The sequence below is a fragment of the Porites lutea genome, chromosome 1, assembly GCF_958299795.1.
Source record: "Porites lutea chromosome 1, jaPorLute2.1, whole genome shotgun sequence".
Classification (NCBI taxonomy): Eukaryota; Metazoa; Cnidaria; class Anthozoa; order Scleractinia; family Poritidae; genus Porites; species Porites lutea.
The window spans coordinates 25429223-25448477 of record NC_133201.1 but is presented as its reverse complement, the minus strand read 5'-3'; the positions used below and the strand labels follow the sequence as shown (position 1 = coordinate 25448477).

The following is a 19255-nucleotide window of genomic DNA, read 5'->3' as shown; positions in this document are numbered from 1 at the left end:
CTTACACTTCATGATGTGACTACCTAACCTGTTTTCCTTAGAAACTGGAAAAGAAGTTCAAAGAAGACTGGAATTCTGGCAGGGCAGGCTACGTGAAATCGGGGAAAGATATGTGGAGCTGTCAGAGAAGTGTGTTGGTGGGTTGGTTGCTAAAGGGAAACGAGGAAAGAAAAGGAAGAAGGTAAACAATGCTGATCTTTCTCAGCTATCTGATTATGCGGCAGAAGTGTTCTACCAATTTTTTTTTTAAATGTAATCAAATAATCAAGTCCTTTTTCACTTAAGGTATTCCTGGAGGCTAAATTAACCAAATTTGGGCTATGTTTGGCTGTGTATTTCAAGAGAATAAAAAACGGTAGCTAGGCCACATTGCGGCCAGTTGTTGGTCAATCCTCACAGTTTCTAAAAAAATATTCCGGGGGGAGTCATCTGCTAAGGAATGCATGGAATTCGGGAAGATATAGGGCGTGGTCAGGTCCCCTTCAAATCACCTCAAGGCTCAAAACTGAAACGGGATTTATTATTTCACGATAACATTTGGTATGCAAAAAATATAAGTAAAAATGCAAGTTTTCACCGCAGTGCGCATTCTCATTTTGAATTGTTACATTTTTATGAACAAAAATAAAAATTTTTACCTTGATGAAATTTGAGAATCCTTAACTCGGGAAATATTTTGCTCCAGAGTGCGCACTGCGGTGTAAATTTTCCTTTTTCTATTTACTTCTGCCCTGCCAAGTTTGAAACCCCGACGATTTATCGTTAAGTAGCAAGATCGAAAAACATAGTTCCCCATATTGGTGTATTCGGCTGTTGTAGTTGTAAATCGGCCATAAATTGCAGAAAATTTCTCATTTCCCTTCGGTTCGTGCTTACTTCAATGGCAGCCATGTTTGCTGTGTCCACAGTAAGTATTTGCAGCGGTCAAACACAAAATACGCCCCCCATATACGGTAAAGTTGACCATTTTTGTTTATGTATTTTTCCCGGGAAACCAATGAGGGGGCGGCATGACGCCTTCACCTAGCAACGACACCTCGCTAGCCATAATTGCTGCATGTTGACAGCTAGACGCCATTCGCTAACCTTTGTTCGACAACTCGTTTGGGAGACGATTTCGAGAGAAAATATCACACAGATTTATACATATAGAAATTTATTTATCACAAAAGAGTTATATATAGAGAGAGTTTTATTTATCAAAGAAAGAATTATATCTATCGATGGCCAGTGGCGATCAGAAAGACTGGTCAAGAAGTCGTCACGAAGTTCGTGGCTCGGGAAGCGCTTCAAGAATTCGCCTGAACACTGGACTGCTTGAAGAAGCTGGGTGGAAAATCTTGTCTCGCGAATCTGGAAATCGAGTACACTTAACGTACGTGGATCCAGAGGGTAAGAAATTCAAGAGTTCGAAAGACGTAGAACGGAAACTAGAGGCTGATGGAATACTCGATCAATTTGTGAAGGACAATAGCTCTGAAGTCGCCAGCAGAGTGTCGTCCACAAGCAAAGATTGCGTGGAAGATTCTGATGAAGATTACAAACCACCACTGAAAAAAATAACTACTGAAGGTCATGTTAAATCGAGGTGAGTATTTTCTCTGGTCGCTTGTAGTAATGTTCCGTTTTCCTTTACATAAAATTCAAAAATTTGAAGTGATATTTTAACATTTCATGATTTATATTTTATTTTGGCCAATTGTGCACTCTTTCTTCACATGGAAACAAAGCTTATTTTTTAATTTTTTGTTTTATCTGTAGTTTGATCATTCCAGAGGGATTGTTTGTGGGCACAACCTCCTCCATATTACAGCTTGTCGGAGATTTCAACAACGTTTTCTGTTGCCCTTCATACAATCGGAGGTGTGAAGGTGTGTATGAATTAGGAAATTTATACTATAGTGTCCTCAAGTAAGTAATCACTCAGTCCTATTACCATTATAAACCGTAGCACTAACCTCTTGTTGTGTGATTCAAGCTTACCATGTCATGCAAATCGCTCAACCGCCTTTTGTTTTCTGTTTTCAATGACATCCTGACTGTTATGAAAAATGTACCCTCTGGACTGAACACTGTTTTTGATTGTAAAATTTTTATGTGTTTTTTCGTCATAGGAAAGCTTGTGCTAACTGCATGTGAAAAGAAGGGATTTGGAGGGGCTATGATGTTTACATTCAAGTGTTGTGGGTGCTGGACCACAGAGATAGACTACAAGAGCAGCCAACTTGCCCAGAATTCACGGAGGCAAATAGTATCCTTGGCCCTCTCTTTAGCATTTTTCATAAGTGGGCATGGGTATGCTAGTTATAGGAAAACCCTCGGGAGAAGTTTGGGGTTGGGTGTTACCTCGGAAAAACCCTTTTTGGAGGTTATCGACCTTGCACTTCCTCATATTAAAGATATGCTTGATGAGATGTGTGATGATGCCAAGCATCAAATGAAACAGCTCTCATCTGATCAAATAGGCAGCTGGTCCAGAGCTGTAACATGCTGTGATGGTTGCTGGCTAATAAGGGGGCACTTTAGTCAAAATTGCACCTTTGTGATCAAAAACTACATCACAAGTGCCCTTCTCTATTATGGTCATTTGTCAATGCGAGGTGCAGATAGAATTTGCGATGAAGACTTGTGGGAAGGCACTGCCAAGTCAGCTGAAGGTCATTTGAGCCAAAAGCTTTGGGCCCAGGCCAAAGAAGAAGGCATGAAAGTTGAAATTAATTGGCAGGATGCAGACTCTTCATCTGCTAAAGGGTTTAGGTATTCATTTTCCAATGAACAGGAGTCAAGGGTGATGTTATGTGGGGGTCATGTGGGTCGGGCACATGGAAAGAAACTGGAAGAAATTAAAGGGATGTCAACCTTCACCCCCGCATTTATAGCCTTGCATAAATCTAAATTTCCTGGTATGGAATCAGTGAAATGCTCTTGTGCGGGCAAAAAACATACCTTTGTTGCTACAAGGAACAAACCTGTTTGTGGTTGTATTGGACCTGGATTCATTCAGAATGCCAAGCGAAATCACTACTGTGCGCTCGTTCAGGCTGGTTGTAGCCCCGAGAAGTACAGAGACACAATGTTGGTACTTGGCAAATACCACAGCAGGGATATTCATGAATGGGAAGGGGGTTCTTGCTCCTTCCATCCATTAGTAAAGTGTTCGTGCAAGGAATGTGTTGAGGATGAAAATGGGTTTTACCCTGATATGAAATGCCAAGGACAGCCATATCGCTCTGCTCACCCCCTGAAATGTCAATTTCATGGGTTAGCCTATGAGATAGAGTGTGCTGAGAGGGCAAAAAATGCAAAAAGTGTCATTGACCCAGAATTAGGTAAAGGGCACTCCAACCTTCCTGAGGCAACTTTTAGTGTACTAACTAAATTTAGGGCCAAGGATACTAATTTGCATCAGAAACATTATCAAGCCTCCACAAATCTGGGCCTTATTCAAAGTAATATGTCCTGGCTGTTCAAAGAGAAGGGGGCTCAGTACCACTGGATTGTGGATTTGTATTCACGGATGGGACTCCCAATTCTTAGCGGAATACAAGAAATGGTAAGTTATTACAAAAAAATATAGATTTTAATTGTAGAAGTTAAAAGTTTAGAGGTGGTGGGCAGTTTAAAACATTTCAGGTTTCATTGCCTTTTGTTTCTTTAGTATGTTCAACATCACGTTTTGTGTATTTCTCCTGACTGACTAAATTTTATGGAATAATATTTTTTGCCACATTTTACAATACTTGGTTTTTTTGCTTTTCTAGTGTCAACATGACAATGAAGAAAGAATGAAAAGGCTGGAACGATACAAGACAGACGCTGAGAAACGGAAGAGAGTGCAAAGGAAAAAACAACGTGCCGATGAGCAAGAACTAAGGTTAGTAATAACAGTTTCTCTGATCACTAATGAAGCACATACTCTGTACCTCATGTCCACATTTGAAATCTTACCTTGTCTCCCTTTTCTAGTAAAAAAATTCTTGCATGCTTTGGCTGACTAAGGTGAACAGAAGTTTATTTTTTCAAAAAGAATGTAACATCAAAGGTCTGAAAGCTTGCACCGGGGTAACCCAGACGGTAAACAAAAACTGTGTTGTCATTACCCAATTTGCAGTGTCTGACACCCCAAGATCTACCTGGGTACCACCTTATACAAGTAAATGCTTTGTTTTCTTCTGTTACTTGGTACTACTGATTTTTACATGGCTGTCACTAAGATTCCATGTTATTGTTTAGGACCAATAGTAGGCATGATTTTGCACAGCTTTTGGTTCTGATTTTCTCTTGTTCTGACGAGAATATGTGGAGGTCAGGCCAAAAGTAGACGACAATCCTGGCCCTTAGTGAGAGACCTAAAGGTGTTGATGCTTGTTGACCAGTATAGCCTAGGACAAGCACCAACATATTAATTCCACAAATAGGGTGTTCTCTCTTTTAGAGATCCTGCATGAGTAAAAAACCAGGGCTGTTATTTCACAGGTGGTAACACAATCCTTTTATGTTTAAGGAAAAAGTATGTGAAGAGATGTAGGATCAGACATACGTATGGAGAGGAGGAGGAAGAGGAGGGCATTTCAGAAGAAGAAGCTCTTCAAATTGCACAAGATGCTGTTAGTGAAGGGGCCGCAGATGGGTGTCGCACCATGCCAGAGACATCAGTTCAGGATGTTGCAGCTGCCCCGGAAAACTCTGTGGTCACTTTAGGTGGAAAGAACTGTAAATGGTGTGGGAGTTCTACCCACAGTAGGAAAAGCCACAAGGACTGCCCCCATAACCCCAAAAATGCCTCAAGTTCTAGTTGAGAACTATTCTTCAAGTTTTGTTTTGATTTGATAGCCATGTAAATATTATAATTAAGAGATATTCAAAACTGTAGCAATTTTCAAAAGAAAGAAACTTGGAATTGCCATGATTTTACTCACATTTTCCTGCCTTTGAGGCCATTTACAATGACTGCTTGTGGTATTTGTAATTGTTTGATTGGCCATGTGATTACCTTAGGTTTTGTTTGATGACACTCAATTGAAAAGTGCCCTATTATCAGAACATGCGACAAATTATTTGGAAAGTAACAAAAGAGATGACACTTCCCCTTAAAAATAGTATTGTTAGAATGATAGTAAAATAGACAAGTTGAAAGTTCGAAATATATTTATTTGTGATCTTATTGACATTTTTCCTCATTTCATAATCAAACCAAAAAGTCTATAAATCAATCAATTGCACATTGTTAAAAAAATACTTCAGCTAGAAATAATAGAATAGCTATTGTTTTCATTTTGATTTGTGCCATTTTTATACTCGGCATTTTCAGACGAATAATCAAAAATTCAGAATTAAATAATTACATTTTACATATCTAACTTATTTTTCCTCCTTTCCATATTATAAATAAAAAACACAAATAAACCAATTACACTATGTTACATTCTTGTAAAAACTAGTAACAATAAAATAGAATTGGTAAAATAGTTATTGTCTGCATTTGAATATTTTTACATTTTGAACATTTTCATAAGAATCAAAACTTGAGAAAAAGTATAATTATTATTACATTTTTAATCAAATATTTTATGCAGCCTTTTCTTTATTTATCACCTGGCCATTTGGCCTCATGCAGGTCAGACATGGTGACCTTGTAGACCTGAAATGCAAAATAGATGAAATAAGATAAACATTTAGAAAGCATATATATTAGGTAATGCTTGCACTCAGGGATGGGCCTCCAAAAGTTCTTATAAAGTTCTTAATGATATCCAACAATTTGGAAAAATATATAATGAAACATACATCAGTTGAGTGCTTTTGGGAAAATATTATAAAAACTTAGAACTGACTATTCAACGTTAGTGGCTTCCCTTTTAGCAGAGTCTACTTGTCAGACTTGTAATATAATTGAGATGAAGAACTACAACAACAACGGAGTCTCGGCTAGCAGGAAAGATTGGGGAGAGTGGGGTTCGGCTATATTTATAACAATAGTAACAATAACAATAATAAGCATGATAATGCAAAACTCCTACCGCAGAGGTTTCCGGATTGGGATAATCTCTCAAGTCCTCACTTAGTCTTTCCCTGATGGCTCCCTTCAGGCAGTCGGGGTAGACGTAAGTGGGGAGTGCTTTGCCTCTAAATTGGCCCTCTCCAATTTTGTTTCCAAACTGTCAATAAAAGAGAAAAATGATTGAGGAGAGGACTTTGAAAACGATTTAGCACGGATAAACACGAAATAGAAGTCAATGACACCCAAAACAATTGTTGATGTGAAGAGAAAATCCTCATAACTAATGTCCTCTAAATGATACTGTGCTCTGTGATAAAGTGCGTCGTTCTCTCGACCAATCAGAAGCAGAACTAAAACAATCGCAACTTAGACATTTGCGTTCTCTCGCGATTATTTACCTTACGTTCCCGTTGGCGGTTGTGAAACTTACACTTGTCCTAATTGGACGTGTGATTACCTCTTTTTGGTTTGGTTTTACGACACTCCATCGTCAGAGTGGCGTGCTGCGTACGCTCGCAACAGAATCAAAATTCATCAAAAGAGAATTGTGCGCTTGATGCAATTTGTTTCGGGGATGTGACCGAAATATAACAAGAAATTCATATCGGGAGTTGCCTCGCATCAAAGAACGCAAGGTAGTCGAACTTTAGGCTTATGTAAGCTTTACGATATACGCGATATGGTATGTGAACGGAAAGAGCAGAGAAAAGCGCAAGTACCTATCAGTGAGCCCCTATACTAAACAGAAGGAGGGAATGGAGAATAACATTTACGCGCTAAGATTAAAATCTCTAATAGAACTTACCCATAAAATACCAAAAATGCGGCGAAAGAACCGCTTCCTGGCAAGCTCGTCGCTTTCTTCGGCCTTTTTAGAGAAACCACGGACCAGCCGCGTAAGGCCCAAAGGACTTCCCTTAAAACTAATTGGGAAACAAATTTTGTTAACCAAACCAAAATTACGAATTTCGGAGAAAAATAATATTCACTGTACCAAGGAAATTTATTTACCCGTTCTCTCTGAAAGCTGTCTCCAACACGTGTATTGCTCGATCCGCCGCCATGGTCAAAGAGGGTCATTTGTATCGGATGACAAGGTTTTATGTCAGCGATCTGTCAACGAGACCATCCTTGGGGAGTTCCAAAGCGAGATGATAGTGTTTTGGGCGCAGTATGGTGTCTTACTTTTCCCGCTAAATCGGCCCTAGAAACGAAAATTCGCTCGCCAATATCTCGGTAGAGTTTGGTTGTATCGACCTGAAACTTTGCATGCGAGTTTTTGTTGACATTGCCTATTAGCTGAAAAAAAATTACGGCAATCCGAAAGAGTCACTTTAGCCTCCAGGAATACCTTAATTGGAAGACACATGGGACAGTTATATGCGAAATAAGATATGGGGCGAAATCCAGACATGTTTGTAAGTTGAAACTAGGCAAGCTGATTTTGCTTTTTTGATTCTTAACTTTAACAAGTGGCATTACAAAACACAGGCCACAAGGGAAGGTCACTGCATGCTCTTTTAAAAAAAAAACTGAGATAAGCAGTTTCCCCTTAACTTAAAACACCTCATATCTGATTGTAATTTGGGCTTTTCGTACCCTAAATATTCATGTTGATTTCAGGTTTACACTGACTGGAATGCCATTTCTGAAGTTATTAGAAGTAGTGTCTTCGAGGAAGATCAGCAAGAATTAATTGACATTTTTGACGTACAGGTATGTGTCAGGTAATTCAATTTTAGTAAGAGTGTAAAGTACCATTTTAAAATGAAGTCCTCTTAATGTAAAATATGCATAATGTCTAAAGCTATTACAATAATAAATTTAGACAAGAAGGTTAATGCAGCTGTAGTGGAGTTTCTTGTAAATCTTTCACCAGAGACCAGCAATTAAAAGCCGCGTTGCATGACGCGAAATTCAAAAATAATTTCCAGTCTGAGTCACTTTAACTGACATTCAAAAACTCATTAATAATCCATGAAGAAAAAACAAAAGAAGGAAATGCTTAATGAGTGTGTATCTGATAAAGGCACGGCTAAGACCCTGTTTACATGGAGTGGGGGACCTCGGTCTAGTGGGGTAGGTTTCTTTTGTTTTGTGTCCCCCAGAGCGTGAAAACAAAAGAAACTTACCCCACTAGACCGGGGTCCCCCACTCCATGTAAACAGGCCCTAAATTAACTTTACATCCAATTTTTTAGATTAAAAAAAACAGATCTGAACATTTAAGTACAAGATCTATATCAGAGATTTTGAAGCCGTTCAAAAAATTTGCAGACATATATAATCAGAACCTGGAAATATACTCATGCTGGTCTTTTAAACAATACTTAAAGTTTGATTATAGAATGAGTCACATACATTATTATTTTAAAAGTAAAATGTTTATCTATCCTAAAATGTTTAAGATATTCACAAAGTACAGGTCACATTCCACAGGTAAGAAGTGCATGTCACTGCTCTACAGATAAATTGCCAAACCACACAGATTCCCTTCTATCTGTAATAGAGCATTTTGTTAAAAGTTTAGGGCTTGCAAACACTTTTAATTCTATTCATTTGTCTGTATCATGGTGAACTATACTCTGACCTGTGGAAAAGTTACTTGTATTTTAGACCCATCGTCAGTTACTGCACAATCTTCAATGTTGATTTTGACAGTTTAACACCCATGGAAATATGCCTCTTTTTTCTTTTAAGGCAAAAAATGGGGATTCCTTTTAAGGGAAGTGTCTGGTTGCAACCTGGGCACTAGTGATTATGGCCACATCACCATTGAACATGCCAGCATGCTGTTTAGAAACCACCTCAGCTTGAGGGAGTATTCAAATCAAGGCTTTGAGGCAGCACACTCATTACAGCGTCAGTTACATGTATATTCAAAGGCTACTTCCCATGACAGGCATGCTCATGCTACATCAAGTTAGTTTTATATTTTACTTTTTAGTGCTTTATTTTTTTATATTATCATACATCTCAACACTACAGTAATTGAAACTAATAGTGTCACCTTCTACTTAAATATTGTTAGAAGTAAACTAACAACTCTTTTTATAGAAAGGTTAGGAAGCTCGTCATGTCATTTTCACATTGTTTTGTAACACCACAGATGATGCATTAAGTTCATAAAGATATGAAAAGCTCTTGAATTTTAGCTACCCTCTTAAAAGCTCTTGAATCTAAGTTGAGTCAATGGAAAATCCTTGAAATTTAAATCTGGTTTTGAATATCCTTTAATCTTAAGATCGTTCATTGTTAGCAAAATAATTTCCTGTTGGAGAACATCCATTGGTATTAAAAATACCTTTAGCATATAAGTTTTTCCTGGGATATTGTAAACTGCAGTCTGCAGTCACCCATTTGCAGTTTCACTTTACCTGGATTTTAAACTTTAGGCAGACATTCATTGTTTATCACCAGCTCTAACTAGCACATCAGAGGGTGGTGTAGAAAGCTGCTTCGTGCTTTTAAATGTAAGGCTCTAACTAGCACATCAGAGGGTGGTGTAGAAAGCTGCTTCGTGCTTTTAAATGTAAGGCTGAACAATTATATTATTGTTAGTGGCAAAAAATTCCTGTAAGTCACCTACTGCTGTAAGCCCTTCCTGCCATTCAAACTTGAACTGCAAACTGCAAACTGCCAACGTGACCAGAAGATAGACCACTTGACGTTGTCATATTTGAGACCTGTTTGCAGTGTCCTATGCATGAAAAACCTGATGCTAAAGGTCTTTATTGAAATTTTAAATGCCAATTTACAGTTAGTATTGAAGTCATTGTTCAAGACATACCATATTAGTAAAATATCAGTTTTTGGGAGCTACACTGTACATGTTCTTGAATATTATGTATCTTATTGCGTGAAAACTGGAATCCATTGGGGAAAAAGGCAAAGTCTGGTTTAATCACATGTTCTTGTTGGTATTGAAGTTGTTGGCACTTTTGAATAATCAACTTTATTTCACTATATTAAGTCCAACAGATTTTGCAACATTTTTTTCTGAAAAGTTGCTGTTCCTGCGGCTTTTCTTCAGAATGGCTATAGAGAGCATGGAAGTCCCTTAGATGTGTAGTCAAATGTATTCCACCTCGTTGAGACAACGTTATGTAAAAAACTGAGAGTTGTGTATTCCCATAAAAAGTATATGTTACGGGTCAAATTGTTTTTTTTTTAGGTTATTTTTTTTAACCTAGTTTATTTTTTAAACCTAGTTTATTGTTAAAATTTTGTTTAAACTAGTTTATTTTTAAACCTGAGTTATTTTTCAAATTTCAATGTTTTTCGAAATAAAATTCTAGGTCAAGTCTTTATTTAAAATGTTTACCTTTCATGTAAAGTTAGGGCTTTTGTACACATTTGAGTGATTATAGGGTTAAGCACTTGGGTTAGTGATTAGGGTTAAGCACACTTGGGTTAGTGATTAGGGTTAAGCATTTGTTACACATATTGGTTAGCTTTCATGTAAGGTTAGGGTTACTGCACACATTTTAGTGATTAATAGGGTTAAGCACTTATTTAGGAACACAGCTTGCATCTTCATGGACAATAGCAAAAGTGCTCTGTGTGGGGATTAGGTTTATTGACAGTTCTTTCTCAAAGACATTTGGAAATTGCACTGGATAGACCACTTAGTTTGTAGTTAACATCACTCCTTGCAGTAAGCATTTATTCAAGGTAATCTGTGGACACCAGGAATTTTCACAAATCCTAGTTTTTAGTCATTTATGTTTTGGTGAATTTTGCATAGTAATTATATTTCATTACATTACTGTTCTGCAGCCTTTCTGCATGCAGCAGAAAATATTATTTCTGTACTAAATTCCAGCTGTTTGTTGCTGTACATTTATTTAGCCTGTTTGTTGAAATACAAGTTTTCATAATTCCAAACTTGGTCACGATTTTGGCGTAGTCATTTTCAACTTCAGTTATTTTGCCAATTCAAACATTAGGATGAAAGGGTGAAATTTTGTCCACTGGATCAATTTTAATTGACACATATTCATCAACATGAAATTTTGGACCTCTTTTGCTAGTCTTTTTCATTTTGCTGTTATAGTTCAACTGTCTCTCATTTATATCTGTTTTGAGTTTCTTCCTCTGAGTGTCGTTCTCGTCTCCTTCTTCGGTGAAAAGAACCGAACCGATAAAGACAAACTTCCCATTGCCGTTCGTAAAGAAAAACATAACACTTGGACACATGGATTACTGTGAAGTATTTCCATTCCCGCAAAAGTGCCCGGCGGCTGCCGGTTACAGTTTGAACAAATTGTGCGTGATGTGCAATGTCGTAAGCCCTCAAGTAAAGACGACATAATGCGGTCGACTTGATTCTGCTGTTATTCAAACTGCGATAACTGTTTTAATTCGTTTCGAAAAGAAAACTGTTGCTACCGTTCCAAAGCATCGCCTGTGTCCTTTTAATTTGTTACGTATAGACCTTATCCTTTGTTAAAACCTTTTGGATATGGTCAGGAAACAGAGCAGCTGACTTTCAAGTTAAAACAGGCGGTGATGTTGGAAAATTCTGTAGACTTATGAGGTATAATTATCTATTTATTAAACATGGACTAGTGTTAGTCGATTTAGGCACGTAGGGGCAGTTCGCAAAACTCTCAAATGTATCCCTTTCTCTTGGTAATTTTTATTGCAAATTAAGTTGCTGTCACTAATATTTTCTCTGGTTTTGTTATAGCCAGTAAAAGGAATCACACGAGTAACATGTACGTTTGCATAGGTCAAAATTAAGTAATCATAACTTAGGTTGAAATGCTATCAAAATATTTGTTAAAACTCATCTCGAATGATATTTCTTGGTTAGTCTCTATCTCTCTTATTCAAGACGTGTATACTAGTTTTCAAACCATGATAGGTAAAATCTTTACCACTAACGGTATTCATGAGCACTTTCTAGTCTCCTGCTCCAATATCATAATATTTCACGTGACCGTGTAGAAGGAACTAAAAGCAACTAAAAGTTTAACTGTGCTATTTCGCTTAATTTGAGGCTTAGCAAAGTAATATTTTAATAATATTCGTAATTGGTAAATAATTGAAGAAAAGACTTTGTAATGTGTATTATCCACATCTGTTCGTGTTGCACAGGTGGTATAATCATCTTGCTTTATGTACCTTGTATGCTAGCCGCGAAGTGACGCTTACCCGTATGGAAACTTAAATACCTGGCTGCTTGCGCATACTAGTGTTGTAGTCTTGATAATAAACAGCAGACAATACAAAAAAACACAAACTTACAAGTATTGTAGCTCAGATAGATTGGAAAATATCCCAGGTGGAAGCTGTTCAATTTTGTTGTTGGACAGCCACCTGCAAGAATAAGGTTAATTATTTTAACTGCGTACAATCGGTCAAAAAAAACCCTCATCATTGTCTATTTTAGTTCTTATCGTACTTGCTTATTGCTATAGTACTGACCTCTGTATGTACTGGTAACTTTACATGCGTGCATGGAAAACTGGTCATTTTCTTTAGAAAATGGAACTATGCTTTAGACACTATTTTGCACCCACCTACTCCCATTAGTTTCACCCTCCGGCAAGCTAACGTTTAATTTTAGATTTACATAACGATCAACAAGGTTCAGTTTTATAATTAGCACAAGTCCATGGTTTTTACTATTTTACTGATTAATTAAAACCAGGAAATGCTTTTAAAGGACAGATTTCTCAAAATCCCGTTTTATGAAACCAATAATAAAGAAAGATTTAAGAAGAGGGCGATCCAACTAAATTGAGTTGTCAAATGAATTTGTCTTTTGCAACCATTACCTAATCGCTCAATTTAGACAACAATTTGTGATCGTTTTTCCAGTTTGTTTTTCAGGTTTAGCTAGAAAGCAATGGTAACTAACTGTAATACTTAGGTTCCAAAGTCTCTGAGCTACAATAGTTCGATGAATATATGGTGGTTCAATAAGCATAACAATAGTTCAAAAAACCGCATAGTTGCCTTTTATTATAGGTTATTATTATTATTATTATTATTATTATTATTATTATTATTATTATTATTATTATTATTATTATTATACTGGTAAAAGTAAATTATAATTATTTTACACTACATAAAGTTTATATAAAGTTTAAACCTTAAAATAATTTGATCAAAAAGAGTTAAAACTTCGTCTTTCTTCGGTGCAAGGATGAAGGGCAGAGGCTGGAGTTAAAGGAGAAAGAAAAATGGTATGTGGATGAGGTGAAGACGGTAAAAGCGATGGTAGGAACTGTTGTTGGGACTAGGACAAGATTATTAACAGTGGAATACAAGCAATGGAAGGGTCTCCGAGGTAGAGATTATTTATCGAAGCAAAGAATGAAGAGGCAGGTGAGAGGCGGCCTGTTGATTGTGTCTGCGATTAGAGAGACTTTGAGGCTTTTTATGAGGCTTGTCACGGAACGGGATATGTTGCACGAAAAGGACTATATAGAAAAAATAACCAAGGCAAGGGAGGATGAAGATAGTATGGCGTTCCAGAGGGAGTGCCGTGGGGATTCGACTAATCTACATAATTTCACATCAAGAGAGGCTTTTTTGGAAGAACGCGAGATACTAAATTGCGGGGATGGCCTTGTACCTAGAAGATATGGTATTACTGGTGAAAGAGAGAGACAAAGAGAGGTGTAGCAACAAACAGAACTTCCTTTATTGCAATATTCTCATTCAATAATTAATTAATGCATCTTGAAACGACCAGTTAAATACTCCACCGTGTTTAGGGACGCATCAGTGCACTGCAGGCTCCCCTTATAAGTAGAATACACCAAGTGGCTTTGATTTCATTGTCACAGCTCCGACCGCCGAGACGACTTATCCAGGTTCGCTTGTATCGGCTTGTCAACCAAAACCCGCCCACCTTCGATTCCTCGCACAGGATAATTTCCAGGTTCTGGTGCATTTTTCTCGTTCGAAGCTTTATTTACCCGTTCTACCACTCGTTTCCGTGTCTTTTCTCCAACGTTTGGGTTATTTAGTTTTCTTGCAAGTTTTGCTACTACCTTGTTTAGCATATTCAACGTTCCACGTGTCCCTAGGGCATAATTTTGGTTTTTCCTTTGCCTCCTTTTGTTACTGTTGTTCGTACATGTATTTCATTTTAGTTCGTCCCTTTTGTTTCGGCTTGTTTGTGTTCCATTTGGCTCCGGGAGCCGATTCTGTTTGGAACGAAATATTTTTGTTTGTGTCTGCGGTCGGGACCGCTCGTCTCGGGGAGCCGGTTTTGTTTCGGAAAAAATTGTTTTGGGTATATGGTCCAGGGGCCCGTTTCTCGAAAGTCCCGGTAACTTTTCGGGCCCGAAATCAAATATTCAAATCGAAATATAAAGAATAAGAGCGCGATCCAAGCTAGCAAACTACTCCATTTCGTCTCATTAACTGATAGTTTTATCATGTTAGATGCAAAACTATTGAAACCTCGATCTTTAATGTAACTGGGACACAGCTTACCGGGCCCGTTCATTATCGGGACTTTCGAGAAACGGACCCCTGGACCGTTCGGCTCTGGGAACCGGATTTTTGTTTAAAACCAAGTATTAGTGTATACGTCCGGGACCGTTTGGCTCTGGGGGCCTGTTCTTTGTTTGGGACGAATTTTTGTTGGTTCGGCTCCAGTAGCCGGTCTTCTTTTCTTTGGAAAGAAATATTATTGTTTTCGCGGTCTGAGACCGTTCGGCTCAGGGAGCCGGTTTTGGTCATGTACGGTCCGGAACCGTTTACCTTTGAAGGAGAAACAAGGCGTTGACGTTGTCACCACTGCTCTTAATTCTGTTCGCAACGCTCTTCAGAAGCCGCAAACTGTGTATGACCTTAAAAGGCTTCTGCTTACGTCGAGGCCCTGGTTATTGCCTCATTTCTTCGTTGACCCAGGGGGGCCTTCTCAGCGCCTTTATTCTGGTCATTGGTCAGAGCTGGGGTCAACGAAGGATAAGGGGATCCCGCTCCTTTTTCTTCGCTTTCTTATTGTTATAGTTTTGTTCTCCGTTTTCCCAGGATTCGCGGTTGCACTACGGGCAGTCTTTGCGTTCCCGAGCCCTGAAGTCAAATGGTGAGACATAAACAAGGAATCCTTATCCTTCGTTGGCCCCACCGTATAGGCGGCGCTTGTGAGTAAAAATCCATCCCTCGCTGATCTGGCCCAATTACGTCTTAGACACCCAGATTATTTCAAAGCGGGCAGTTTATACAATCATTTTGTTTTCTGGGAGGATCTCATTTTTTCAACTGGTTACACTTGTCCTCAAGTTAATTTGCTACAGACAATCCGAGAGGGAGTGAGGGTTGATAGTTTCTTACGTCATTTCAAGGGCAACTTCAAAGGAAAACGTTATGACTCCGCTGTTCCGCCAATTTCTTTTTTCCCGAAATCTCCTTGTTGCCATCAGTCGAGGAGACTCGACCCAGTTATTTTGTGGGGTACCATCCTACTTTGAAGCTCTCTGGTATCCTTACCTTTAATTTGATCGTAAGTCTAACATATAGCATGGATAACATATAGATCAATCTACAATACAGCATAAAATTTTTGGCGATCGGAATAAAATAAGGACTATAGGAACATTTAGTGGACGCGAGGATTGTTTCTCTATTGTTCTTATCCCTTTCGCTCAAATACAGAAACAGCAGTGAATATTACTTTTATTTGAGTACGGTAAACCCAATAAGTTAAAGACGTCTTAACGTGAAAGCAGTTCATAAAGGTAAATATACAATGTAAGTACAAGACTATTAAAGTACAAAGGAGAAGGCCTAAAAAATTTGGTAACAAAGCTCTACCTATTGCATAACTACTAAAAATACTTAAAAATAAAAAAGGGACAATAAGAGCAAAATTTAAGGATTAAGTGACCATTTGACAGAGACCGATAGGGCCGTTTTCAAAATGCTTGCAGATTTAGCTGATTTCAAGTTCTGGTAAAGGGAGTTCTACATTTGTGCTCCCCAGTGTGGGAAATCGAACCTGTGTAGCATTCCGTTTGTGGAACACAAGTTATTTCAATATTCAAGTTACTTCATCTAAGGCGAGATTTGTAGTGTTTGCTTTCGCTGCTCAATGTTGAAACGAGTTCCCTCAGATATTGTGCACGTTTTTGTCTCTAATACTCGCATAAGAAGGCAAAGCCTTATCTTAGGCTATCTTAATTAAGAATTTTAAGATCTTCTGAGATCTCTTTTCATAGCCCAAGGAGGAAACTATGCATGCTGCTCTCGATCTGTTCTGCAATTGTTTTAAGTAATGTTTAAAACACGTGCTGTGAGTGTTTTTAACAGCTTCAAAGACGTTCCCTGAGTATTTAAAGGGGCTATGTCAGCTGGAGAGCATGCGCTCTGAGGTTATGCAAATTACTTTCAACTGTCAAAATTCTATTGTTTTTAACGCGTGACTTTCTCCGTGTTCTCTGTCACGTCCAAGGCTCCGAATTTAGAGAGGTTAACTAGCGAAATGGGTTTAGATAAGGGATATTTAGATAGAATTTACGGAACGTTTCTTCTCTGGTTATGCTAGATCAAGAATAAAATTGTGACGACAATTTTACTTGCAGTTTTGAAGTAAAAACGCATGCCATTCATAAAATAGAGCGCAAACAAAAATTCAACAACAACATATTGTCTTATTCAACAAAATAAATCGAAGTTGTATTTTACAAACGAGGTACAAAAGACGCTAGACCGAAGATAAAGACCAAGACTGTTTCAAATCATTAACCATTAGACTTGTCTGTCGCTAGTTATTATATAATTTAGATGCTGAAAGAACAAGAGACATCAAGTCTTTGTTTTGATCTTAGGGAAACATACATCATCGCGCAAAATTGTTCGATTGTGCCGAATCACTGCGACGTCGAGAAAAACAGAACCAAGCATCATTGGTATAGTACTCCACTATAAGCAGTCCGTTGATAAAAAGGGAAAGTAAACTCTGCTATTTTCCAAAAATATGCTCGAACACAAACAGTTAAAAAACATGGCGTTTACAGGATCTAACTCGTACTAAGGTGCCTCTCTAAGTCCGTTGAGAACAATCTGGACGAGCAAACGGTCGTGTTTATCTTTGCCGTGAATCCAGATAAATACAAGAAGGAATCTAGCCGAATTTTATAATGTTTCCTTCGCCAGGAGTTCAGTTTCGTCACGAAACTCATGGCCTGATGCTCTTGTAATCGTTTACAAAAAACGGCCGCCGCCAACTCGATAGCCGCTTCATTATATGTCCACATACTTTGAGCACAAGAAAAATCCAAGAGCCAGCAGCCTCTAAAATAATTCAATAGAAAGGTTCTGTGAACTATAGGGAAGATTCCATCAAAGATTCCATCACTCATTGTGGAGTAGCCGCCATTAACTCTGCCATTATAACGGCCGCTGATAAGAGGACACAGTAAATCCACGTAAAAACATTCCACAGGCAAACAATTTCAAAATAACGCCAAGAAATTATTATGTAATCACCATAGAACGATTCTTAATACAAAACTTCGCTAACTATCGAACGATGGCTGAGATTTAGACAGATAGAAACAGCCTTCCAAAATCTCCGACACAGTTTGTTTTCATTGGCTCGCGCATGCGTGTGGGGTGACATAGCCCCTTTAATTTCAATAGGATTGGTAAAAGATGCATTTCTCGGCAACGGCAGCGAAATCGTCAACCAAACTTCATCGCTCCTATTCCAACTCTTTTAATTTGTCAAATGTTGGCGATTTTTTCAGGAGTTGAATTCTAAAGGACTGTTTCTAAGTTCACAAAAAGAAAAAGGAAACCGTTGCCTTGTGTTCACGTCCCCCTTAAAACGTGAAATCAGGCATTTTCACATCGTTGTCGCGCAGTGACGGCAAAGAAATGTACAAAAAAGTGTGCTGTACGTGCAAAGTTGTTGTTTTGCCGAATGAATCTGTTGTTTTTTTGCCGTTCTTATTGCCGTCGCCGTCATCGTTGCTTACGCTCCCTAATATTTCGTGGGAGACGGTATCAAAGGCTTCAGTGAAATCTGAAATTACGGAGGAAGTAGTCAAGCCTAATCAATGTTAACCCTCGGACGTACAAGGAAAGTTATATCCATATCGTGGTACAAGGAAGGTTGATGGAACCCCTTCCCTAAATGTACATGTACACCTCGCAAACTGTCAACGTATTCACAGGACGAATACCATTCTTTGATCAACTTTAGGGGCTTTTCATTACGACTGCATCTTTTTCAACGGCTCAGTCATTTGTTGAACATTGCTTGGAATGTACAGTCGAACCTCTATTATCCGGACCTCGATTTTTCGGATTTCTCGATTATCCGGACTTTTTCTCTGGTCCTAATTTGGTTATGAATATTTATATGTCACAATCAAGATCCGTAGCCATATCTTTTTTTTTAACTACAGCATTGAAAAGTGAAGTCAAATGCGAGGTTTTGTTTGCTTTCAAACAGCAAAAGCAGCGCTTGGGCGCGTCGTAACTAATGAAGAACATTCGAATGAGTTCTGAAGTTATTATCAGATATTACATCTGATTGCTACAACAGAGTGACACAAAAATGTCGGTGCTCACATCTTTGAATTGCAGGTATCCGTTTGTAAGTCACGTTCACACTGTATCGGCTAGCTTTTCGTGAAGACACCAAAAGCTATTCCCTTTGTGACTCTCCTGTTTAGAGATCGGCGCAACGCAGCTTTGCGTCGAAATCACCGTTCTTATGCGTGAACAGAAGCCCTATCTGGTATGCCCGGGGGGGTGTACTCCCTATAATGGCCTATATAGGGGGAGGCTCCACCCGAAAGGAGTACCTTTTTCAGGGTTCAGATGTATGAAAGGGTAGCGAATTTATTCGTTGAAGTATACGAAAGGGTAGGGAAATCTGTCATTTGGGTCTGTGAAAGGGCCCAACAATGCAAAGGGCTAACAGAAGAATTTTATGGCTTTATGAAGTCGAGAAAACGCACTATTTTTGTGATGGGTTGTCATTTAAATGAAAGTGCATTTACATCAGTTAAAAGTGATGCAAAGTTATTAAACAGGTATGTGAAAGGGGTACCATGTGTCAATAGAAGGTATACGAAAGGGGTTCTTTTTTACGTGAAAAGTGGTATATAGATGGGTATTAAAGGGGTTGGACCTTGGGGCGGAGTCTCCCTGTTTAAAAGTTTTTTGAGTACCCCCCTCCCCCGAGCTAGTATGCTTTTTGTGCCTGCACAAAAGTTCTCCGTTATAGAGTGAGTCTATAGCTTAAGTAGTCATACCCTTAGATACGGTTTTT

The 19255-nt window shown here is 38.4% G+C and overlaps 1 protein-coding gene across 1 annotated transcript; it reads left to right on the top strand.

The window, feature by feature from the left end:
• The first annotated feature begins 288 nt into the window (after nt 1-288).
• Nucleotides 289-5672, top strand: LOC140946955 (uncharacterized). The gene is made up of 5 exons (XM_073396045.1): nt 289-1588; nt 1762-1871; nt 2115-3553; nt 3762-3874; nt 4505-5672. The coding sequence occupies exons 1-5, from the start codon at nt 1224-1226 to the stop codon at nt 4797-4799; spliced, it is 2322 nt and encodes a 773-aa protein (XP_073252146.1). The 5' UTR covers nt 289-1223; the 3' UTR covers nt 4800-5672.
• Nucleotides 5673-19255: the final 13583 nt, after the last annotated feature.